Source organism: Sciurus carolinensis, chromosome 15 (assembly GCF_902686445.1).
Source record: "Sciurus carolinensis chromosome 15, mSciCar1.2, whole genome shotgun sequence".
NCBI lineage: Eukaryota > Metazoa > Chordata > Mammalia > Rodentia > Sciuridae > Sciurus > Sciurus carolinensis.
This window is the reverse complement of record NC_062227.1, coordinates 13621774-13648291: the sequence shown is the minus strand read 5'-3', so window position 1 is coordinate 13648291 and position 26518 is coordinate 13621774. Positions and strand designations below refer to the sequence as shown.

The window sequence follows — 26518 nt, the reverse complement described above, 5'->3', positions numbered from 1 at the left end:
GAACTTGGTAGCCTCCTACCTAAACCTCTCTAGGTGCTGAGAGTACAGGTGTCCACCACTGTGCTTGGTTAAATTTTGCCGTTCTTTTAGGACTGGGCTAATTCTTGTGGTAGTAACCCATGGCCTGTTTCGCTGCTGTGAGAGGGTTTTTACACACTGAAGCTTCTCTTCTTGTTTTGCCTCTTGCCTGACTCCCCCCTCGCCTTTCCCCTTCCCTCCAGGAGCGGAAGCAGCATGAGGCCCTCCGTAGTGCTGTGCTCTTGGACTTCCTAGTTTTCCCTGTTCTTCCCTGTTTTTTACTTCTTATTATGATACTTCATAAGGATATTTACCTGCTTGTTTTGTCAGTTACTAAGAGGTCTGTTAGAAATCTGTGATAGTGATTTGTCACTTTTTCTTTCAAGTTCTGTAAGTCTTTGATTTATATATATTTGGGGGCTGTCTCTGTGTGTATTGCCAATTTAGAATTTTTATGACTTTTAGTAGATCACCTTATAACTATATGGTGACCCTCTAGCTTGAGTTATGTTTCTAATCTTAGATTTCCTTTTTCAAAATTAGGATATCTTTACAAGTTTCTTTTTGGTTATGTTTGCATATTTTTTTTTACCCCTTTACTTTAGTCCTTATGCACCCCTGTATTTTAAGGTACAGCTCTTAAAAGCAGTGGGTCTGCTGGTGACGAATTGTGTGTGGAAATGTCTTTATTTCATTATCAGTTTTTTCTTTTTAAAATTTTTTTCTAATTAGTTATTCAGGACAGTAGAATGCATTTTGATACATCATACATAAAGGGAGTATAACTTTTCATTCTTCTGGTTGTATGTGATGTAGAGTTACATTGTCATATAATCATATATGCACATAGGGTGAAGATGTCGGATTCATTCTTTTATCATTCCTACCCCCTGCCCCTCCCTTCCCTTCACTCCTCTCTGCCTAATCTAAAGTACCACCACTCTTCCCTACCCCATCCCCTTATTGTGAATTTGCATCCGCATATCAGAGAAAACATTCAGCTTTTGGTTCTTGTCACTTATTTCACTTAGCATGATATTCTCCAGCTTTATCCATTTACTGGCATATGACATAATTTCATTCTTCTTTAAGGCTTAGTAATATTCCATTGTGTATATATGCCACATTTTCTTTATCCATTCATCTGTTGATGGGCACCTATGTTGGTTTCATAGTTTAGTTATTGTGAATTGAACTGCTATAAACATTGATGTGACTGCATCACTGTAATATGCTGATTTTAAGTCCTTTGGGTGTAGGCCAAGGAGTGGGATAGCTGGGTCAAATGGTGGTTCCATTCCAAGTTTTCTAAGGAGTCTCCACACTGCTTTCCAGAGTGGCTGCACTAATTTGCAGCCCCACCAGCAATGTATGAGTGTACCTTTCTCCCCACATCCTCGCCAACACCTGTTGTTGCTTGTATTCTTGATAATCGCCATTCTAATTGGGGTGAGATGGAATCTTAGGGTGGTTTTGATTTGCATTTCTCTTATTACTAGAGATGTTGAACATTTCTTCATATATTTGTTGATTGATTGCATTTCTTCTATGAAGTGCCTGTTCAGTTCCTTAGCCATTTATTGATTGGGTTATTTGTTTTTTGGTGTTGTGTTTTTTTGAGTTCTTTATATATCCTTGAGATTAATGCTCTGAGTTGCATGTGAAAGATTTTCTCCCATTCTGTAGGCTCTCTCTTCATGTTGTTGATTGTTTCCTTTGTGGTGAAGAAGCTTTTGAGTTTGATTCCATCCCATTTATTGACTCTTGATTTTACTTCTTGCACTTCAGGATTCTTGTTAGGGAAATCAGGTCCTAAGCAGACACGATGAAGATTTGGGCATACTTTTTCTTCTATTAGGCTCAGGATATCTGTTCTAGTGCCCAAGTTCCTGATCTGCTTTGAGTTGATTTTTGTACAGGTTGAGAGATTGGGGTTTCATTTCATTTTGCTACCTGTGAATTTCCAGTTTCCCCAACACCATTTGTTGAAGAGGCTGTCTTTTTTCTCCCATGTATGTTTTTGGCGCCTTTCACTATCACTTTTGAAGAATGTCTGCGTAGTTGAGAATTCTGATTTTAATAGTTTCTTCTTATCAACGGAAGAATATTCCCAGATCCTCACTAGAAGCCTGAAACCATGGATAGTACTAAACCTTATACATACTGTTTCTTCTTTATTGAGACTTCTCACTTTTCCACTTTAGTGAAACCTTCATAGCTTACAACTTCTTTTTGGCATATTTGATTGCTAGCATCACTGCTCTTATACTTTGGGGTCATTATTAAGTAAAATAAGGGTTATTTAAACACAAGCACTGCAGTAGCATGATAGTTGATCTGATGACTGAGATGGCTCCTGAGTGACTAACAGGCAGGTACTGCGTACGGCATGGATGTGATGTACAAAGGGATGTATGTTCACATTCTGTGCGAGATGGAGTTGGATGGTGTGAGATTTCATCATGAGACTGAAAATAGAGTGCAGTTTAGAATGGAGGAAGTATTTTCTTTTTTCCTGTAATTTTCTTCAAGTAGGATTGAGGCCAACTACATGTAACTAAAAGTGTAGAAAGCAGTTGTGGGAAAGAGAAACTACTATATTCTCTTTCCCCATGTTAAAAATGCCATCCATTTTCCATTAAGAAATCAGCAGTCTTATTCTTTTTAAAGATATTTGTCTTTTTTCTTTGTAAGCTTCTAAGATTTTCTTTTTTCTTTGGCTTTTAGCAGTTAGTCTTGGTATGGTTTCTTCCTCTCTTTCTCATTCTTCATTGATGTGTTATAATTATATCTTATAGTGTGACTTGGTACAAATTTGCAAATGTACATTATATAAAAATATAATTTGGTCAGTATCATTCCCCAGTATTTTCCCTTTCCCTGTCCTCCCTCCTCCTCGTCCCTTTCCTCTACTTTACTAGTCTCTTATTTTCATGAGACCAGCACCCCCCTTCTTTTCCTTTATTCTCTCTGGCTTCCACGTATAAGAGAAAACATAGACCTTCACCTTTTTAAGTTTGACTTATTTCGCTTAACATAATGCTTTCAAGTTCCATCTGTTTTCCTGTAAATTATATAATTCTTTATGGATGAATAGAACCCATCGTGTATATATGCCACATTTATTTTGAGTGTCCATTCATTTGGCTAATGTGACTTGTGCTGCTACAAACATGGCTATGCATGCATGACTATGTATGATGACTTCAATTCTTTAGGATAAATTTACCAAGGAGTGTTATAGCTGGGTCATGTGGTGGTTCCATTCTTAGTCTTTTGAAGAACCTCCATACTGATTTCCATAGTGATTTTACTAATTTACAATACCATCAATAATGTAAAAATGTTCCTTTTCCCCCCAAATCCTCTCCAGCATTTATTATTGTTTATGTTCTTGAGGACTGCCATTCTAACTGGAGTGAGATGAAATCTCAGCGTCATTTTGATTTGCATTTCCCTAATTGCCAAAGATGAACATTTTCTTACTTATTTGTTGGCTACATGTATTTCTTCTTTTTTGAGAAGTATCTATTTAGTTCATTTGCCCATTAATTGATTGGATTACTTCTTTTCTGGTGGTAAAGCTTTTTGAGTTCTTTACATATGTTGGATATTAATCTTCTGTCAGAAGAATAGCTGGCAAAGATTTCTTCCCATTCTGTAGCCTCCCTATTCATGCTCTGAATTATTTCCTTTGCTGTACAAAAGCTTTTTAATTTGATGCCCATCCCATTTACTAATCCTCGGTATTATTTCCTGAACTTTAGGAATCCTATTGAGGAAGTCATTGCGTGTACCTGTATGTAGGAAATGTTGACCATATTATGTTTTAGTCTAGGAATTGTGAAGTATCTGTTCTAATATTTAGGTCTTTGATCCATTTTGAATTGACTTCTGTGAAGAATTAGAGATAGGGATCTAGTCTTTTTCTTCCTTGTGTAGATAACCAGTTTCCCCATCACCATTTGTTAAAAATGTCTTTTTTCCAACATAGTTTTCATTCCTTCGTCAATAATTGGTCAATAATTGACTGCATCTATGTGAGATTTGTCTCTGTCTTCTATTCTGTTCCATCGGTCAGTGTGTCTGTTTTTATGCCAGTACCATGCAGTTTTTGCTAGTATATCTCTGTAGTGTAATTTGTAGTCGGGTATTGTGATGCTTCCAACATTGCTTTTCTTAGAATTGCTTTGACTGTTATGGGTCTTTAATTCTTTCAGATAAATTTTAGGAGTGTTTTTTAGTAGTTCTGTGAAGAAACTCACTGGTGTTTTGATGGGGATTGCATTGCATCTGTATTTTGCTTTTGTAATATGGCTTTTTATCAGTATTCATTCTACCTACCCATCAACATGGGAGCTCCTTCCATCATTTAGTGTCGTCTTCAGTTTCTTTCTTCAGTATTCTAAAATTTTCAGTGTGGAGGTATTTCACCTTGTTGGTCAGATTATTCCTAGATATTTATTTATTTATTTTTTGAGTCTATTGCGAATGGAATTATTTTCCTGATTTTGTTTTCACCTTATTGTTGCATAGGAAAGCTGTTAATTTGTGTGTGTGTTTTGATTTTGTATTCTGCTATTTGCTGAATTTGTTTATTAGTCTAGCAGACTTCTGGTGGAGCCTTTGGATCTTCTAAGTTTAAGATCATATTATCTGCAAATAATGATAATTTGACTTCTTTCTTTCCCATTTGTAGCCCCTTTATTTTCTTCTCTTTTCTAATTGCTCTGGCTAGAATTTCTGGTTCTATATTGAATAGGAATGGTGATTCTGACTTGTTCTGGATTTTAGAGGGTGTGCTTTCGTTTTTTACCCATTCACTGTGGTACTGAATTTGAGTTTATTTTATATAGCCTTTATGATGTTGAGTAAGTTCCTTCTATCCCTCATTTTTTCAGTGTTTTTATCATGAACAGGTGCTGAATTTTGTCGAAGGCTTTCTCTACATCTTTTGAAAATGACCATGATTTTTGTTCTTAATTTTATTCATGTGGTTAATTTTATGTATTGATTTGCATACGTTAAATCTTGTGTCTCTGGAATGAAACCATCTTGGTTATGATGTATAGTCTTCTTAATGTGTTGTTAAATGTAATTTGCTAATATATTTTTAATGATTTTTACATCTGTGTTCATCAGGGATATTGGTCTGTAGTTTTTCTTCCTTGATTTGTTCTTATCTGGTTTTGATATTAAAACTGGCTTCTTAGAATGAAATTGGAAGTGTTCACTCCTTTCTGTTTCATGGAATAATTTGAGGAACATTGTCATTAGTTCTCTGAATGTCTGATAGAATTCAGCTGAAATCCATCTGTCCCTGGGCTTTTCTCTGTTGGAAGCCTTCTGATTTCTGCTTCTATTTCATTGATTATTTTTGGTCTGGTTAGGTTTTCTATATCTTCCTGTTTCCATTTGGGCAAGTCATATGTGTCTTTGTCTAGAAATATATTGATTTCTTTTAGGTTTTCCAATTTATTGGTGTTTAAGTTTTCAAAGCAGTTTTTAATGATCCTCTGAATTACTCTGATGCCTGTGGTGATTTCTCCTTTTTCATCTCTAATTTTATTGATCTGGATCTTCTTCTCCCGTTTTCTTTTCATCAGTTTGGCTGAGAGCTTATTTATTTTGCTTATCTCTTTAAATAACTCTTCATTGATCCCATGCTTTTTAAAAAATTCAGCGTATCATTGATTTCAGCTCTGATTTTAATTATTTCCTTCTACTGGTTTTGAAATTGTTTTGTTATTGTTTTTCTGTGGTCTTGAGGTGCATCATTAGGTTATCTTTTTGAGATCTTTTGGATTTTTGGCATGCAAGTACTCAGGTATAAACTTTCCTTTTAGAATTGCCTTCACAGTGTCTCAGAGGTTTTGGTATGTTCTATCACTGTTCTCATTTGTTTCTAATATTTTTAAACTATCTCCCCTGACTTTTATCACCTATTCATCATTTAAAAATGTATTGTTCAATCTCTATGCTTGTGTTTATATAGTTTTGGTGCTTTTTTTGTATTGATTTCTAATTTTGTCCCATTATGATCAGATGAGATGCAAGGAATTATATAAAATTATTTGTTTATTTTTTTGGTATTTGCTTGGAGTTGCTTTGTAGCCTAAAATGTGGTCTGTTTTGGAGAAGGTTTCATGAATAGCTGAGAAGAAAGTGAGTTCTGCCATTGTTGGCTGCATTATTTCACAGATGTCTAAGTTCATTTGATTTATAATAATTCTTAGGTCTGAAGAGTCTTCAGTAAAACTTGTCTGGATGACCTGTCTATTGGTGGGAGAAGTGTTGAAATCACCTGGTATTTCTGTACTGGAGTCCGAATCCTTAAGTTGAGTATTATCTGTTCTGTGTAATTATGTGCATAAATATTTACTATCATTACATTTCTTTGAATTCCCTTTACTAGTTTGAAGTGACCTTAGTCTCTCCTGATTAATTTTGGCTTGAAGTCTGCTTTGTCAGATGTGAAAGTAGCTACTCCTGAGGCTCATTTTCAGGCTTTATTTGTAGCATGTGTATGTATGCCTATAAGGTGAGTCTCGCAAACAGCATGTAGTTGGATCTTGTTTTTTTTAACCATTCTGCCAGCCTATGCCTCCTAATTGGAAAGTTGAGACCATTTACATTAATTGTTATTATATAGAGAGGTTTATTAATTCCTGCCACTTTGTTCTATTTCTAATGTTTAATTTGGTCATGTTTCTCCTTTGCCTTAGATGCTTTTCTAATGAGATTTGTCCATTCAGGTGCTCTGGAGTCTGTTTTTGATTTCTTTTGTTTTTAGTATTTAAGTATTTTCTGTAGTGGTGGCTTAGTAGTCATGAATTCTTTTTAATTTCTACCTAACTTGGAAGGTCCTTATTTCATCTTCAGCTCTGAAGGGTAGCTTTGCAGGATATAGCAATCTTGACTGACAGTTATTTTATTTCAGGGTCTGGAGCACATCATTCATTCCATGTGTTCCTTGAGTTTAGAGTTTGCTGAAAAATCAGGAGTAATTATGATTGGCTTGCCCCCAAATGTGATATTATTATTCTGTGGGTTTCAATATTTTATTCTTGCTCTGTATGTTAGGCATTTTGATTACAATGTGTCTTTGAGAAATTCTTTTTTTTTGGGTGGGGGGGTGCCAGGGTTGAACTCAGGGGCATTCGACCACGAAGCCACATCTCCAGCCCTATTATTATTTTATATTTTATTTAGAGACAGGGTCTGAGTAGCTGAGTGCCTTCTTTTGTGCTGAAGTAGGCTTTGAACTCGCGATCCTCCTGCCTCAGCCTCCCGAGCTACTGGGATTGTTTCGGAGCTTAGGTGTACTTTAGAAACTTGCATATCCTTCAGTAGGCTCTCTTCTCTGTACTTCCTTTCTTTCCAGGATCTTGGCCTCTAACTTATGGCCAAGGTAGAAGCTCTGGGTGCTAGTGTTTCTCTCTCAAGCTCCAGGTGATGGCATTGATTTTTCTGGTGCTTCTTCCTACCAGGGCTATTAGCCCCTTCAGTTGATAGCTCATCATATGTGGGGTAAAGGCAGGAGCTTACTCTTGTTTCCTTTTTCTCTGAATTCCCAACCTCTTGTATCCAGTCTGCCTTAGCTGATCACCTTTCTCCTTATGTATCTGTCTTCCCTATTTTCTCCTGTTTTTCATGAAAGAAGTGATCTGATGGTAACCTATTCCTTCATAGCTACAGTGGAAGTCCATGTGATTTTTTTTCTTTTTTCTTTTTTTTTTTTGTGCGAAGATGTGGGTTTTATAGTTTTATAGCTTTATGGGATGAGTCTCTTAAAGAGTGGTGCTATTGATGAGAGCCAAGGAAGGGATATATGCTGGGGTGGTGTCCTCAAGGAGACTAAAAGGGGTTGGGTCCATTGCACAAGGGATGGGCTGGCCACACCATGAAGTTTGTTCATCCATAGTAACAGGAGGCGGGGTGGTGTATTGGGGTTCAGAATATTGGCAGGTAAGTGGATTTGTGGTGGGGGCTGGTAGAATTTCTCTTCTGAGTGTTTGTTTTCTAAGTAAGGGGGTATTAGGATAGGATCTCAGATTGAAATTTGACAAGAAAAGCTGGGAAATGGTTTGTAGAAAATTTGAGGGTGCATGGAGTAGGGGAATAAGTGGCATTGCTGGTGAGCATAGCACTCCCTTGAATTTAAAAAGTAATGTAACTGAGAAGTTCCAAGCCTTGGAGATGACTTTGTTAGTAGACAAAGGAAAGAGAAGAGGGAAACTATGTTTTTAGGTTCTGAAAGTGCTGTTTCTGGATATTTTCAACGTAAAAACAAAAGTGATTTAAAAAAGAATTTTAAGTAGTCTCAAAGTTACAAGTGTTTAACATTTCTTGGCGAAAGGTAATTATTTCTAAAATAAACCTTGATTCCTGAGGAGGGCTCACAATTTTGCTCTGTAGATAAGGTCACTCCAAATAACAAGAGCCTGTCTTGCAGACTCTTTACTGGGACTGACGCGAGTGGATAGGCTGGGAGCAAACCTTGATTCTCTGTAGCTCCTTGCCCAGTCCCTGGGGCCTCAGGGTGTGTTTTCATAGCATACTCTAAAATCAAAGTCAAATGAGATTGATGTGTTCGATGGCGTGTCACCTACCCTAGGGTTCATTATGCAGTTGTGGGACCTCCTCCAGACCACATCATCCAGAGCTTCTCTCAGAACTGTTGACTTTCTTCTTGTCATGGCCTTGGCTCCTTTTCATACTATTAATCTATTTCCCACCCCATTACGGTACAACATTTAGCTACTCTTATTAAACAGTATATAATATCTGATAGGTACTAAGCAGCATTTTATATTCTCAATTAAAAATTATATTTTAAATGGCAGTGCATTAAACCATTTATTATTTCTTTTAACAAATATAAGCCTTTTTAGGCCCAACATTTTCATCTTTGGTAAATTTTAACTCTTTATGAAAAACAAATCAGGCATCCAGAAATGTTTAAAGACTGACATTGATCACACACCACCCAATTTAAGCAGTATGATATTACAAATAAATTGACCTCTGTGTACCTGTTGCCAGTCATCTTCTCCATAACCATCATGCACATTTTATGTTCCTAATAACATTTTTTGTTTTGCAGTGCATGTAAAAGTTATGTTTACACTGTATCATAGTTTATTAAGTACAATAACAGTCTTATGCTTCAGAATTGCATATCTCAATTAAAACTACTTTATTGCTTAAAATGCTATTGATCATTGGAGCCTTCAGCAAGTTGTAGTCTTTTTTGCCCATGGAGGGCCTCGCTTGGGTATTTATAGCTGCTGACTCATGAAGGTGTTGGTTGATTGGGGTTTCTTAAGACAACAATGGAGTCTGCCACATCCATTGACTCTTGCTTTTAGGAAAGATTTATCTGTAGCATGTGATGCTACACAATAATATTTTATCCACAGGAGAATGTCTTTGAAAACTGGAGTCAATCCTTTCGAATCCTGCTTGTTGCTTTAACAACCAAGTTTATTCTATGTCTTTTGTCTTTTGTTGTCATTTCAACAGTGTTACAGCATCTTCACCAAGAGTAGATTTTGTAAGAAACTGCTCTTTGCCCATTCATATGAAGCAGTTCTTCATCTGTTAATTATGTGATTACAACAATTCAGTCATATTTTCAAACTCCACTTCTAATTCTGGTTCTTTTGCTAGTTCCCGCACTTCTGCAGTTACTTTCTCCTCAAAAATTTTGAACTTTTCAAAGTTATCTGGGAGGTTTGGAATGGACTTCTTTCAAATTCCTATTAATATTGGTGTTTTGACTTCCTCCCATAGGTTTAAAATGTTCTTAGTGGCATCTAGAATGGTGAGTCCTTTCCAAAAGGTTTTTAATTTTTTTCCTTAGATTCATCAGGGGAATCATTAATCTATGGCAGCTAAAGCCTTAGGAAATACATTTCTTAAATAAGATGATTTCAGAGCCAAAATTATTCCTTGATCCTTGGGCTACATAATAAGTGTTTGGTTAGCAGGCATCAACCTCATTGTACATTTTCATCAGAGTTCTTGAGTGACCATGTACCCATGAGGTGGAATCCTTTTTTTTTTTCCTCTGAGCAATAGTTCTTAACTATTTAATTTAATGGGTTTAATGATGTTGTAAGCGGATATGTTGTCATTCAGGCTTTGTTGTTCTATTTATAAAGCACAGACAGAGTAGATTTAATTTAATTCTTTAAGGATCCTAGGATTTTTGAAGTGGTCAAAAAGTGAGCCTTAGATTCAACCACCAACTGCATTATTCCCTAACAAGAGAGTTAGCCTGTCCTTTGAATCTTTGAAGTCAGAAATTGACTTCTCTTCTCTAAGAAAGTCCTGGATGGCCTCTTCTTCCAGGAGAAAGGTGTTTGCTCTGCATTTGGAAACCTGCTGTGCATTGCAGCCACCTTCCTGAGGGGTCCTGGTGGGATCTTGTGGGTAACTTGCTGCAGCTCCTCCACCAGCGCTGGCTACTTCACCTTCATGCTGGGGAGATGTCTTCTTTCCTTAAACCGTGTGAACCTACCTCTGCCAGTTTCAGACTTTTTCTTCTGCAGCTTCCTCACCCCTCTTAGCCTTCAGTGGATTGAAGAGAGTTAGGACCTTGCTGTGGATTTGGTTTAAGGGAACATTGTAAATGGCTTGATCTTCTATCCAGACCACTAGAACTTTCTCCCGATCAGTAATGAGGCTGTTTTACTTTCATATCATTTGTTTGTTTGTTGGAGTAGTACTTTGAATTTTCTTTAAGAATTTTCTCTTTGCATTTACAACTTGAGTGTTTGGTCCAAGAGATCTAACTTTTCTTAGACTCAAGTTGTTTTATTTCCATTTGAATCCTTAGAGGTCATTATAGGATTATTAAATGACCTAATTTCAGTGCTGTCTCCCAATTAAGTTTGCTTGTCTTGTAAGAGCTTGGTTTGTGGTACCTCAAAATAATAGCATGTAAGATCACTGATCACAGATCAGCTTAACAGATATAATAGTGCTGAAAAAGTTTGCTCTGTGAGAATTACTGAAGTGGTGCAGATACACATAGTGAGCATATGCATTTGGGAATGTGGCACCAATAGACTTATTGACACAAGTTGTCACAAACTTTTGATTTGTAAAAAATGTGTTAGTTCTGAAATAAAACAGTAAAACTATCAAATATGACTATATTATATAAATATATGAATATATAAAACATATAAATATATATTATTTTGTCCTATTCATTCATACTGTGGATGTTAGGAACCTCTTCTTTTTTTTGTTTGTTGAGAACTTTCACCTTTCACTTAAAGGGAGTACTTTATAGCTTTCCTATGGCATATGTGAATTGCCAGCATCACTTTCTCTTATATTTCGTGGCCATTATTAAGTAAAATAAGGGCTACTTGAACATGAGCAGTTTATCTGAAAACCAAACCTCTAAGTGACTGATGGATGAGTTGTGTATACAGACAACATGGTCACTCTGGGAAAAAGGGATATGTTAGAACAAAAAAGTAGTTAGATCTTCATGTTTGGGGCAAGACAGAACAGGACAACACAAGATTTCACCACACAACTCAGTAGTGTGTGATTTAAAACTTAGTAATTGTTTATTTCTGGAATTTTCTACTTAATATTTTTGGATGTGATTAACCATGGGTAGCAAACAATGGAAAGTGAAAGTGTGGATTAGGAGCTATTGCAGCTGCCCAGGAGTGGAATTGTTGGACCTGGATAGTTCCTTTGTTGGTCTTGTGAGGAACCTCCCTGTTCTCCATGAGCTTATTCCCTTAATGTGGAGATTCCCTTATCTCCACATTCTCATTTATCTTTTTGATAATGACCATTCTAACTGGCATGAGATGATATCCTATTGTAGTTTTGTCTTTTCCCTGATGATTAGTGATATTGAGCATTTTTTCCCCATATATATGTCAATCTTTTGTATGTCTTTTTAGAAGTTTCTATTCACATCCTTTGCCCATTTTCTAGTCACATCCTTTGCCTATTTTCTTGCTGTTGAGTTGTTTGGGCCTCTATATATTTTGATCCCTTATAGCTATGTAGTTTACAACTATTTTCTCCCCTTCTGCAGGTTGTCTGTTTACTCCTTTGAGTATTTCCTTTGCTTTGTAGAAGTTTCTTAGTTTGAAGTAAATTTTAGAATCATTTCTCTATTTTTTTCTTTAGGTAGTATTCTTGTTTTAAAAACTTAGTAAGTGGTTATCCTGTGTATCTTTCTATAAATATATCTTTGCTTCAGTGGATTTATCTGTATTTAATTTAATTCTTTTCTTTTTTATGTTATATATAGAACACTTTGCTGAATAACTATGGCCTAATTTTATTCTTTTTGATGAATATTTAGATTATTTCTAGTTCTGTGCCGTTCTACATATGCCACGTTGAATGCTACTTTGAGTATGTTTTTGTTACATGATAGAGATTTTCTGTGGGATATTTACCTGAGAACTGAGAGGCTGTCTGATATGATACGTGGTTTGTCAACTCTAGTTCTCGCTCCCCTGGGCAGTGGGTGAGTTCACAGTGCCCCGGCTCTCGCCATATTTCATATTATGCCTGGTCATAATTGATTTATAATGGACTAAATAAGAGTAGATGGCCACATGTATGGTTCCTATCCCTTTGCATTAATGAGTCCAAAGCAGTGGGGGTAGAATGGCAGGGTCTTTGTGAGAACAGAGGTGCTGGCACCATTTTGTAGTCATTTATGTGTACGTTACTATGTTTATGTTTTTTGGTGAATAATTATTTTAAAATTTCTTAGTTTCCTTCCTAGTAGAGTAAGTAACTGTCTGCCAGTGTCATTTAAATACACTCTCTTACTTTAAGAATGCGAAGGGATCCTGAAACCAGAAAGCTTGAAAAATGTTGCTTCAAACATGTAACAGATGTACAAACAAACAATACTTTATTCTTGTTGAGGGTGGTCATTGGTAAGGAACCCTTAGGTGATGTAGTGCCTCTAACAGATGAAATCAGTTGACCTTTAAGTTTCATATTAATCTTAAATAAGTTTTCAATTCTTCGCTTAAAATGTATTTATAACAAGATTATATTTGTAAATAAAATACTTTGCAGGTGCTGATCTTAAGGAAAGAGCCAAAATGCATTCCAGTGAAGTTGGTCCTTTTGTCTCCAAAATAAGAGCAGTGATTAATGATATAGGTAAGCATAATTAAATTCTTCTTTCAGCATGCCAAAGATGTTCTTTAATGTCAGACTTAAATAGTTGCATACTGTATTTATGTGTAAACTTTAGTCATGTACTTATATTACTCATGAGTTACAAGTGGCTGCTTTATTTGTTATTTATTTATTTTTAATGTTGATAGCAGCTTTATTCATAATTGCCAAAAAATGGAAACAGTGACTGAATAGACTCACAAATTGTAGTATGTCCATACAACACAGTATCCTCAGCATTTGAAAAGAGCAAACTGATACTTGCAACAACATAGATGACTGTCAGACATAGACCTTATGTTGAGCAAAATAAGCTAGATACAAAAGACTATGGACAATATAACTATAAAGAAATTCAAAAGCAGGTGAAACACTTTACTGTTAAATCAGGTCACCTTTAAGGGAGGAAGTTTTTGACTGAAAAAGAAATGAGCAAAATCAGCTCTAAAAAAATCTGATTAATGCATTATAGTTATACATAATAGTGAGGTTCATTTTGACATATTCATATGTCTCATTTAATTTGAAAAATTATGTGTAATATTTTATAATTACAGATGCCTCATATGTATCATGGCATGGCATAGGAAAGCATTGCTTAGAAAATAGAATAACTTGACATAAACCATTGGCTTGAAATATGTATAACTTTTAAATAACTGCCTACACAAAAATCTATGAATTTGTATTTTTTGTTTTTTGCATAAATAGGGTTATACTATTTCCTTAGAATTATAGTACATAGCAGTATACTTTATTGTTATCAGTTTTCAATTTACTATTACATACTGATCTAGTCTTAGCCAAGATTTTAAATTATTTCTTCGTTATCATAGGTTTTTAAGAATTTTCACTGTTTTTGTTATTTATTCTCAGTGAAAGTCCTTTTACATAGGGTTAGAATCTTAAACATGAAGTTGCTATCCCAAGTATCTTTTGTTCATTTTGTATTTTGTAAATCCTATCAAATTCTATCCCCCAAATGTAATAATTTTTTAAATTATAAATTTATTGGTACGTTATAATTATACATAATAGTAGGATTCATTATGCCATATTCTTACATACACATAACATAATTTGATCTGTCTCATTCTCCATTACCTTCCTTTCTGTTCTCTTCCTCCCTCCCCCTTTTAAAAAGTTTGTCAAGAGAAAGAAAAAAGACATCTCAACATATTAATTTGAATTTTCCCAAGTTAGTCTTCCTTTCCCCCTCTGTAAGTTGTCTTTTCAAATCCTTCATCCTCTTATAGGATTATTAATAAATATTTAATTTAAAGATTTTTTTGAAAATATTGCTGGAAATCAAACTATGTCCTCTGATGAGACAGGCAAGTTCTTTGCCACTGAGTTATACCCCAAACCCTAAGAGAAATTTGTCCGTTAATCTTTTGTTCAGTGTGTTACAGGTGATGTCTTTTCATGTGCCACCCCAATTTGAGCCATTAGCTTTAAATTTAAAACTTAGTATCTATACAAGATTCCCATCATTATTTTTTTTCCTTGAAGATTTTCTTTGTTGATTCTCGTACTTTAATTCTTCCAGATGAATTTGGTACAATTTTTGTTTTAAAGCAAAGGGAAAAAATACTCCATTGGGTCTTTGATTTTAATTTCACTAAACCTGACATTTTTATGATATTTAATCTTTCCAAACTTGATATGCATGGCTCCAGTTTTGGAGAGTCATTCATTTGGGGTGGTGCTTTCATTCATTTTTAAATGACTTTCAAGGAAGATTTATGATCTTCTCCACATTGGTCTTGGTCTTCTTTTTCCCCCTTCACATTTCTTTCTAGCTTTTTTTTTTTTTTTTTCCTTTTTATGCCTTTTGAATGTGATCCTCCTCCTATTTTTATTGCAGTCTTATTATTACAGGTTCATAGGACAGTTACTAAATTTTTATGTGGTTGTTTTATTTTAGGCCAGTTTAGTAATTACTTGCATTATTGCTTCTGTAATTAATTCCCTTGTATTTTTCACATGAAATCTTCATTGTCTTATCAATAATTATCTTTGAATAATGCATTTTTTATTTTTTATTTTCCCTATATTTTTATTGGTATATTATGATTGTACATAATAGTGGGATTCATTATTACAAATCCATACATGCATATGATCCCAATAATTTACTCAACATATTTTTAATAATGTTTTCTTACATTGGCTTAGACCCTTTATAATATTCATTTGTTGAGGTGAGTGTGTTCATCCTTATCTGTTTTGACTTTGGTGAGTGCCTTTAATACTTTGCCAGTATTTATCAAATTCAGGCAGGAGTTTGTTATCTGTTTTTTAGTTAAGAATTTTGTCAAATGCTTTTAAAATGTCAATTGGTATACATTAGAATTTAGCTCAGTTAGCCTGTAATGTACAGAGTTATGTTAATAGACTTAACCAGTGCTACACTGGCTTGGTGTGACTAGAATAAGCCCCTACCTGGTTGTTGTAATTATTAGGGGTGGAGGTTGTTTTTAATATGGATCAATTTTGAACATTTTTGGTGTAATCACAAATGAGATTGGTCTAATTTTTTTGTTGTTACTCTTTTCTGGTTTGTTAACAGTTTTATTTTGTTCATAGAGCATGGTGAAGGCTTTCCATCTTTTTCTGTGCTGTGTATATTTGTACTCTCTTCTTGACCGGTAGAATTTATTACCTATGGGGGCCCTATGTGATTTTATTAGTGTCATCCCACACACACCCCCTTTTTTTTGGCTAAGACTTAAATCTTTTTGATTTGATTTCCATAGCAGTTATAAACTTATTTACCTATTCTTCCTAATATGTATTCTGTGCTAGTATTGCTTAGGCCCCTCCCTGCTTCTCTTTCCAGCTTAAAACTCAAGTTCAGATTCTCCTGAGACAGAGCACGGATTTAGTTTAAAGTTGATCAGAGAGCTCAATTTTGGAGTAAAAGTTCATGCCCCTGTTAACTTTTTAAATATTGAATTTTAAATTAAGATGGGTCTCATTGTCTAAGTCACCTTAATTTTTTTTTCTAGAATCTCTATTTATAACTTCTGAACTTAGGGGGCTGGGGATATAGCTCAGTGGGTAGAGTGCTTGCAAGGCCCTGGGTTCAATCCCCAGCACTGTCAAAAGAAAAAAAAAAATTTCTGAACTTAGAAATTTTCTGGGACTTATCTTTGCAATGACATTTTCTTTTCTGTGATTTTAGTATAGCTTTTCTGCTCTGGGTCTTGATCCAGTATCCTTTTATTTTCCAAGAACTCCTCTGTATTTGCTAATAAAAATTTATTATTGCCACATTTCAATAGACTGAAAAACTTTAACAACTTTTGTGATGTTCAGTGAGATTTCGAAAGGCATGTAGAATCTTAACTATCTTATGCTAACCTTTTTTTTTTTTTTGATATTGGGAATGGAGCCCAGGGGCTCTTAAGCACTGAGCCACATCCCTAACCCCCCCACCCCCTACCAATCCTTTTTTATATTTTATTTAGAGACAGAGTTTTTTAGGTGAAGTTTTTTAGGGCCTTGCTAAGTTGCTCAGGCTGGCTTTGAACTCATGATCCTTCTGCCTCAACCTCCTGAGCTACTGGGATTACAGGCTGTGCCACTATGCCAGCCTAACCTACTTTTTTTAAGATGTGAAAACTAAAGACAGGCCGACTTTCTTAAAAGACATAGAGAGATGTTGAACATTTTTTCATAAATTTATTGATTGCTTGTAGATCTTCTTCTGTGAAGTGTCTGTTCATATCCCTAGCCCATTTGTTGATTGGGTTATTTGTATTCTTGGTGTAGAGTTTTTTGAGTTCTTTATATATTCTTGAAATTAGTGCTTTATCTGAAGTATGAGTGGCAAAGATTTTCTCTCATTCTGTAGGCTCTCTCTCCATATTGCTGATATTTTCCTTTGCTTAGAGGAACTTTTTAGTTTGACTCAATCTCAGTTATTCATTCTTTCTTTTATTTCTTGTGCTGTGGGAGTCATGTTAAGGAAGTCTGATCCTAAGCCGACATGTTGAAGATTTGGACCTAGTAATAAAAGAAATGCAAATCAAAACTACACTAAGATTCCATCTCACCCCAATTAGAATGGTGATTATCAAGAACACAGGCAACAGTAGGTGTTGGCAAGGATGTGGGGAAAAAGGTACACACATACATTGTTGGTGGTGTTGCAAATTAGTGCAGCCTCTCTGGAAAGCAGTGTGGAGATTCCTTAGAAAACTTGGAATGGAACCACCATTTGACCCAACTATCCCATTCCTATACCCAAAGGACTAAAACCAGCATACTACAGTGATGCAGCCACATCAATGTTCATAGCTGCTCAATTCACAGTAGCCAGATTGTGGAACCAATCTATATGCCCTTCAATTGATGAATGGATAAAGAAACTGTGATACACACACACACACACACACACACACACACACACATACACAATGGAATATTACTCAGCCATAAAGAATAATAAAATTATGGCATTTGCAGGCAAATGGATGAAATTGGAGAATATCATGTTAAGTGAGATAAGCCGATCTCAAAAAAACCAAAGGACGAATGATCTCGCTGATCAGCGGATGATGATTCGTAATGGGAGGGAGGGAGGGAGGCAAGAATGGAGGAAGGAGGGACTGTATAGAGGAAAAAGAGGGGTGGGTGGGGCGGGGGGGGAGGAAAAAATAACAGAATGAATCAAACACCATTACCCTATGTAAATGTATGATTACACAAATGGTATGCCTCTACTTCATGTACAAACAGAGAAACAAGATATACCCCATTTGTTTACAATAAAAAAAAAAAAAAAAAAAAAAAAGACATAGTGATACGATAGGCTTTGTGGGCGGTGTGAACTCTGTTGCATGCAGCTACTCAACTTTGACATTACAGTGTAAAAGGAAACTCAGATCATGTTTAAACATTTGTATAAGCATATGTGCACAGCTCTTTTTGCAGTAAAGTTTTATGCATACTGAAATTTGCTTTTGTCATGAAGTGGTATTTAAAATTTTTGTTAGCCATTTAAAAATATAAAGAGCATTTTTAGCTTATAGTTTGTACTAAAATGAAATTAAGCACTGACCCACACTCCCTTTTAAAATCTCATGTTTTTTTCTCTTTTTTATTTTTCCTTGTTTGAAATTAATTCTACCTTCCATTCTTTTAATATGTTGATTTAAAAAATCTACTGATTTCCAGTTCTAACTTGGACAGCTTGCTGCATGGTTGACTCAGAAAATTTTCATTGTTATTTGGAGACTTAAGGGTTTTATGGCCCTTATATTCTGTGGTAGAGAGCTTAAGATACTGCACCTAGGGATTTGCATTCTTGGTAAGATTTAGGAACCAGAAGGCAGCTTAAAACTTGCTAATGAGGGCTAGGGCTGTAGCTCAGTGGTGGAGCACTTGCTAGCACGTGTGAGGGCTTGTTTGATCCTCAGCACCACATAAAAATAAATAAGAGTGTCCATCTACAACTAAAAAAATTTTTTTAAAAGAACTTGCTAATGAGTAGAGGGGTATAGAGTAGGAAGAAAAAACAAAGCCAGAAGTTCCTCAAGTCATAAAAAATGGAAGGAGTAAAAAGAAGCATACACTTAGAACAAATTAAGTAGTAAGATTTTGAAACAAATCTGATGATTACCATTAATATCATTCAATTAAACTTGCTGTTTAAAGTTAAAATCAGTTGTATATTGTTCATAGCCACATCTTGTATGGCTATTTTTGTACCAGAAGATTGCTAACCAAAAGAAAGGGATAGGTAAAAATTATTATTAGAGAGTTACTACATAATGATAAAAGGTTGTTTTTCAGGAAGCATAACCCTAAACCTGTGTATATCTGAAAATGAATGTCTCACAATACGAAGTATACAGATAAAACGATTCAGAAAATTTGGCAGGTTTATTATCAGCAAAATTATAACATTGTGGTTAATTTCAACTCATCTCCTTCAATTTATTATGAGGTTAAAACCACAAAGTTAACAAAGATAATGATTTAAACATGATTACCAAGTTTGGTTTAATGAACACTTTAACCCCAAATTAGAGAAGATGTATTGTTCCCATGAATACAAGAAATGTTAAATAAAATGGGGTCATGCTGGCCCCCAAAGTTTGTTAAATTTCAGAAAATTGATACTTAGAGACTATGTTTGCTGTTCACAGTATGGATAAGTTAGAAACAAAATATACTGACATAGAAAATCAAATGTTCATCACTTTAAAAGAAACTGCTAAATAGCTCATGAGCCAAAGAAGGAATTGGAAGAAAAAAAAATTCTAAGAATAAATGATTAGGCCAAGCATGGTGATGCATGCCTATAATCCCATTGACTCTGGAGACTGAGGCAGGAGGGATGCAAATTAGAGGCTAGCCATAGCATCTTAGTGAGACCTTGTCTCAAAATAAAAATAAAAAAGGACTGGGGGTATAGCTCAGTGGTAAAGCACCCCTGGGTTAAATTCCCAGTACTGGGGGTGGGGAGAAGAAGAGGAGAGGAAAGGGGAAGGGGCATAGGGGAGGAGGAGGAGGAGGATTGATTTTTATATATACAAATACATGAGATTTGGTTAAAGTCGTATTTGAGGGGAAAATGTTAGTAAGAGAAAAGCCAGTGACAATAAATAACTAAGCTTTACCTTAAAAGGTTATTTTGAGAAGTTGTGAATCCAAGAAAGTTCAGGGAAGGAACAGTACAAGGAACAGAAATTAGAGGCATAGAAGACAAATCCCATAGAGAAGGACAAGTCCTTTACACAGGAGTACAGTATATTTAATAATATATACTGCAGATGAAAAAAGACAAGATTATAGACACTGCAGAGACTGTGAAGGATAAAAAAATGTCTTGAGAAAACTGTTCCAGTAAACATGAAATTTTGGTTTAAAGAAGAAATCTTGGGCTGGAATATTTTTAGATATTAGAGATTTACATTTTAGCCATTTTGCTGAACTTGCAAGGAACAGATCATTACAATCTTATAAATGATTCTACAGTATAATCTAGTGAGAATTTACTTCTAAACTCATCTTTCCATACCCATATCCTCATTTTATACTTGTGTACCCTTTATACCTAAGTATAAAAGAAAAAGTGGGAGAAAGGAATATGAGGAACTTGTCTGTGTGAGTATAGGTGAAATCTAGCAGGTTGTCAAAAAGACCAAGGAATTTAGGGGTGGTTTCTAGTTGAAAATATTTGATTTTATTTACAAAATTCAGCAATTAAGAGCATATGTACACTTCAGTAGATTGAGTGAAAGCATTTGAGAAATATCAACATTTATTCATGAAAAAAAGCTCACCGTTAATTAGAAGTAAAGGAAACTCATTAGCCTGATGAAAGGTATTTGTTTCTTAATATTAAAATGTTAGAAGCCATTTCCTAAAATCAGGAATGAGTCAGGAGACCACCCCCATCACCTCTGTCCAGTACTGTTCTGAAGTCCTATCTGTGTAGAAAGGTAGGATAAATAAAGACTGAAAAAGAAGAAACAACACTTTCCTTATCAAGTGGTATGAGTTATCTCCATCACAAAGCTAAAAGGATCAACTGGACATAGTGAGATGTACTACATGCAATCTCAACTACTTGGGAAGCTTTGGCAGGAAAATAGCAAGTTTGAGGCCAGCCTAGTAGACTTAGTGAGACCCTGTGTCAAAATATAATTTTCAAAAAGAACTAGGGATGTGAGGTCCTGGGTTCAATCTCTGGCATCTCAGAAAAACAAAAACAAAACTACAGATTCTCAGCATTGATTTAGTGAGGAAAGTGAGCAATAAGTAACTCCATGTAGCCAATACTCCTACTAAAGATGAAGGAAATGAGGAGGTCTTATGTTATTAGTTTTCAATACTTATTTTAATGATATAGAAATTAGGATGACATTATTTGCTTTGGGATAGACAGGTGACCCAGTGGAGTGGAACACTGTCCTGCTTAGGATTAGGCCCTGGGAAATAGATTTGGAATCTGTACAGATGAAAGAAGATGTGAGGCACAGTGGGATAGTAGACATGCTTTATTCAGAGGCAGTAGCAGCCCTCGGCCCGAGTCTTTCCATAGGTCTTTATTAAATGCAGGCCAAACAAAGAAGGCACAGTGCCAACAGGTTACATAAGTAAATGCATGCATGTAAGCAGATGCTGATGACCTTGAGTCATATGCTGAATCAAGCTGTTTATGACCTTGACTATATACTAAAACATAGCTGGCCAGAAACTCAGTGAAGAAGCCTAACTATAGCCTCTTGGATCTGCTTCACAAACGTGGAACCCCAAACAGACCCACCCAAGTAGGGAAGCTGAGATATGAGAGAGGAGGCAATGTGAATGGGTAGGGAATGGCAGACTTATTAAGAAAGACAGTAATTAATGGTAACTTATTAATTAATTAATTACAAAAATAACTAAAGCTTATTTTGATGGAGTGAAGAATTTCTTAAAACACAAACATAACACATAAAAGGAAAGATTGATAAATTGTACCAAATTAAACTTAAGAATACATATTCATTGAAAAATACTGTACATAAAATAGAGTTACAAACTGGGAGAAAATACTTGAAGCAGGTGCCAAAGGACTTGTGTATATGCTTGTGCACAGAGAAGTGAACACTTGATGAGACCATAGCCTTGCGGTCAATAAGTGGGCACCACAGAAAAGGACTTCACACTAGAGTAGAAGGGGGTGAACCTGAAACGATGGTCAGCCTTGTTAGTAATTGTGGAAAAGCAAAGTAAGACCACACTGAAAGGCTGTTTTCTATCCATAGGATTATCCACAAATGTTTAAACCTGATACTACTAGATCCGCTAGTGAGGAAGCGGATCACCAGAAAGAACACTTTGTACACTTCCAAAGGGAGATAAATTGGTTGAGTTGCCTAGGGAACCAGTTGATACTGTCTTTCAAATTAGAACATCCACATTTTATAAAACTCTAGTTTACTTTTTAGGGGGTATTTACTTAGAGAGGTAACTTTAAGATTTTGTACTAATCCCGTAGTAGGAAAGAAATGTACAATTTGGCCCCGTAAACATGCAGTGGTGGGTAAGTACCAAAACTCCTGTTCTTTTCCTTGTGTATTACAGTTGATACTACCCTATGTCATTTTTTTAAAGCCTGATTTTGATCTACTAATGAATGGCTTGGTACTTGGATTTGAAAATACCTTAATCTGTAGACATTTTGCTTATGTGTCCTAGGGACACTTACATTGTTAATAGCAAAAAGCTGACAACGACCAAGTTTGATGACTGAAGAATAGATGGATTTTTTTGTGTGTTTGTACAATTGGCTACTAGACAGCATTGTGCATATATGAATAATATACACATGTAACAGTATGGGATAAATCCTTGAAACAGCGTTGAATTAAAAGCAATATGATTTTTTAAAAATAAATTAACAGCATGCAAAATTAAACATGTAAATGAAATCACACTTGCACACAAGAAAAAAAATATTAACACAGATTTGGCCATTTATGGTTTCCTTTGGGTTTGGGAAGGCCGGTGAAGAGCAAATGGGCAAAAGGTATTAGCTCTGACCTTGAAGTACTTTGCATATTGATTGTGTAGGAGTTGATGTTATTGTGCTTCATTATGTGTATGTGAATATATTCTTCATATGTGCCAAGTTAGATCAAACAAGATGTTCAAGATTCAAATGTCCTGCAGACATTTCTTATTTATTGAATAGTTTTTTCTTCCTTCTTAAATTCTTTTTATTTTCAAGGAAAACCAAAATTCTACATTTTTCAGAATTATTTTCTAGTTTTAAGACTTTTCAAGGGAGAGAAAAAAAAAATCCTTTTTCATGCCTAACAAAGTGGACTTACAGACCAGACATTGCAAAGAAGACTTCTAGCTTATTTATTAGTTCTCGTTTCACCAGTTCTTCTCAGATTATTCTTCCCTTCTCAGAGAAGAGCTTGCTAGATTAATTTTTTCCTTGGGAGAAAGTGGCTTGGCTGGTGGATGTTCATGGATGTTGCTGGCAGAAGATCTACCTGTTCATAGAGAACTGCTTCATGTGTAGACCCAGTGATTAAGTGCCCTCACTGTGTTGTGCTGATGCCTGCCCACTCTGCCTCAAGGTAGGCATTAAAATGTCAGACTCTTAAGCTATAATTTCATTTTGAAATTGCAGTATCATTCATGGGACAAGTGAGGGTATATTCTACTTTTTGGACACCACTTTCCCCTCTTGCCCTGTGAGGTTTATATTTCCCACAGCTAGAGAATCTCTCTGGGTCTGAAGGGCAAATGGACTTTGTTCTTGGCCATTGTAATTTCCTGTGCTCTGCTTGTTTTTTTTTTTTTTTTTTTTTTTTTTGGGTGCTGGGGATCGAACCCAAGGCCTTATGCTTACAAGGCAAGCACTCTACCGACTGAGCTATCTCCCCAGCCCCTCTGCTTGTTTTTAGTGAAAGAGATTCTGAGGAACTTAAAGCTCCTGAACTCACTTGAAAACTAATCTAGTTTATTAAAATAGAGATCAGAAAGAAGTTCCTTATTTCATTTTCACTTAAGTGTTTATGTTAGTGTTCTTAACTTCTTAGAAAGTCTGTTCTTTTATAGTAACTCCAAAATCCTAGGAAAAAAAATTCATTTATTTTGTTTTTTAAAAGAAAAGTGATGTGGCTTTTTGACATGCTTCATTCAGAGGCAATGCAGAGTTCTCAGTTTCCTAAAACATTAATTATTGTTATAAATCTCTTCCCTGTTCAAGTATGAGGTATCTGTGTTGAAAGTAACAAACCCTAATATTTTAAAATATTAGGCATCAGCAAGGAAACACAGATATGAAATGATTAGGGTCTACTAACATTGTAGTTTATTTACCATTCCTTCTAGGGCTTCATGGTATATACCTTCCTTGCAGGTTTTCCTGGTTGTGGCAGGATGTGCATCACAGTTGGGACCAAAATTATGGCGATTAGAATATAGGAAGTCGACTTGTTCCTTGTCCACTGATGGCCAGTCTTATGTTATTTCTTTACTTCATTTTTGTGGCACTCCAATCTGTTAGGCATGTGCCCTCTACCACTGAGCTACATCCCAGTCCCTGTTCTTGTCTTTAGCAAGGATTTAGATTAGGTTATAGTTCATGCAGAGCTAAGAAATATTTTTGAAATTCTGTCATAGATACAAACTCTGAGGAGATGAGCCCGGTTCTCTCTCTTTGAGGCCTCCCAATAATTAGTACTTAGTAATGAAGACATATTTAAAATAGTTTTTCACTAGAATTTTAGGTTGCAGATTTTAATGTGAGGTAATTCTAATGTGGAAGATTTCTAAATGGTCTTCCACAGTACTCCTTCAAAATGCCAGGAATTTCCAGCTTCCTTTTCCTTTCTCTGATAAAATAAAATTGCAGAAATTTTCACTTAACTTTGTAAATGCAAGCTGAATTTGCTTTGAAATACAGATAATTGTGTTAAAAAGGGCAGATTATGAAAGTCCTCTACTTAACAAAAGTTTATTCTTAAAATTTTGCTAGAAGATTTTATAAAAAGATAATTTTTGAAAATTTCAAATTGATTTATCTTTTCTTCATGTGATTGGAATTCTATAATTCATATGCATTTTTTTCTGCCAGAAAAAGTTGTCTTTGTCAAATACAAAGAAATATTTTTGTGTAATAGAATAAAAAAAATCTGTATGAAAAATCTGATATATATTTTATGGGATAAATCCCAAGCAGTGCTTTTTATTTTATTTTTGTTATGTTTTTGAATTTTAGAATTGGAACATATTTGAAGTTTAGAGTTGAAAGGCTTAAAGTAGCATGAAGTAAGTCACTAACAACTTAAAAAAAAATTTACCATAGTATAATAGATGCACATACATATCAACCTTATCTGGGCTGCCCTTGGCGGAGATTTTATAATGAAATTAAACTCTTCTCATGCCTTAGCCTAAATGTGTTTGTGCATGGAAATTTTTTTTTTAAGGTTTTGGTATCTACATGATCTTTCCTTCTACTATTTTTATCTTAAACTTGTAGTTACATTATATCTTATAATATAGTGGCACTCTCAGGCTGTCACAGGATATGCTGGGCTTAAAATTTTCATGAAGATGTAAGATGTTTATTTTGTTGTAGAAAAATTGCATTTTACACATTATTAAACTGTGAACTCCTCTGAATTTTTTTGTTTTAAGTTTACAGAGGCTTACTGGTTGAACAGAATTTCTCTATGTGGATTCTAGTCTTCTCTTTGCCATCTGGTACTTTCTAAATCTGCTCCTTGTTGTAAGAAGCAAGTGGATTATTTTTTGCACCCTGCCTGGTATCTAGCATATTCACTGGCACATGGTAGGCAGCCCTGAATGCAAGGGCAAATTGGCTGGAATCCAGCTGGTGCAGACATGGGAGCCAAACTGTAATTCTTTCTTCCTGTCTTCAGATTGGACCTTCTCCTGGAATCCCCTTCAGTTTGCCTCTAACTAATATTCCAAGAGTCATGGTGAAATTTGCCTGCATCTTATTTTCTCTTTCTGTTCCAGCTTCCTATGGCTCCTCTTATGTGGATGAGGATGATGGAATGAACATAGATGAAGCAGTTCTTGGATGGTCTGTTTTTGTAAATTGGGGGAACTGCCCCTTATCTAGATTGGTATGAGGTGTAACTCAGGAGTTAAAACTTATATCCAAGTGGAGATATTAGACAAGTAGTCCAGACACATTTGGGAGTCATCAGAATGTTGATGCTTTTGTGAAGCTGTGGCACTGGTTAGGACACAGGGGGTTACTGTAGAAAGAGGAGAAAAGGTAGGCCCACTAGGGTATGGAGGGAGAAAGAATTCATTTATCTGGAAGGAAATGTTTTAAGGAAACTTAGATCAAGTGCCACTTGAAAGGTCGAATTTAGATGACTGATAAGAATTGCTGCTAGATTTTGCACCATATTGTTTTCAGTGACATTAACAAGCATTGTAAATTTTTTTTGTAGAGGATTGTTAGGAGTTTGGGGCAGCTGCTTCCTTACCTGGGAAATGATAAACAAGCTACGTTCCTTGGGAAGTTTTGGGAGTGTACTCCCTCTCTCCCCCATACTATAGTCTGATTGTTGGGTTTTTGTTGTAGCTCCTGTTAAGAAAAAACAAAAATCCTAGTTATCTAAAACATCTTGTTATAGATAAATACTTCCTATGACTTGACTTCTTGTAGATAAATCATAAATAAGATTATTTGGCAAGTTTTCTCTAAAAGATACATATGTGTGTGTGTGTGTGTGTGTGTGTGTGTGTGTATGTATCATCTATCTTTATATATATATACACACACACATACACATACATATTACAT

General features: G+C 35.3%; 1 protein-coding gene across 4 annotated transcripts in view; it reads left to right on the top strand.

The window, feature by feature from the left end:
• The window catches only part of Auh (AU RNA binding methylglutaconyl-CoA hydratase), a 167161-nt gene that overhangs the window by 37456 nt on the left and 103187 nt on the right, over window positions 1-26518 (top strand). For 3 of the 4 annotated variants that reach the window (XR_007105190.1, XR_007105189.1, XM_047526512.1), the window contains exon 4: window positions 13102-13188. The exons of the other annotated variant lie outside the window; for it this stretch is intronic. Coding sequence is in view for 1 of the 3 variants with exons in the window: in XM_047526512.1 (XP_047382468.1) it covers window positions 13102-13188 (87 nt within the window). In the remaining 2 variants the exon portion in view is untranslated. The remainder of the gene's footprint in view (window positions 1-13101; window positions 13189-26518) is intronic. 4 annotated transcript variants of the gene reach the window in all.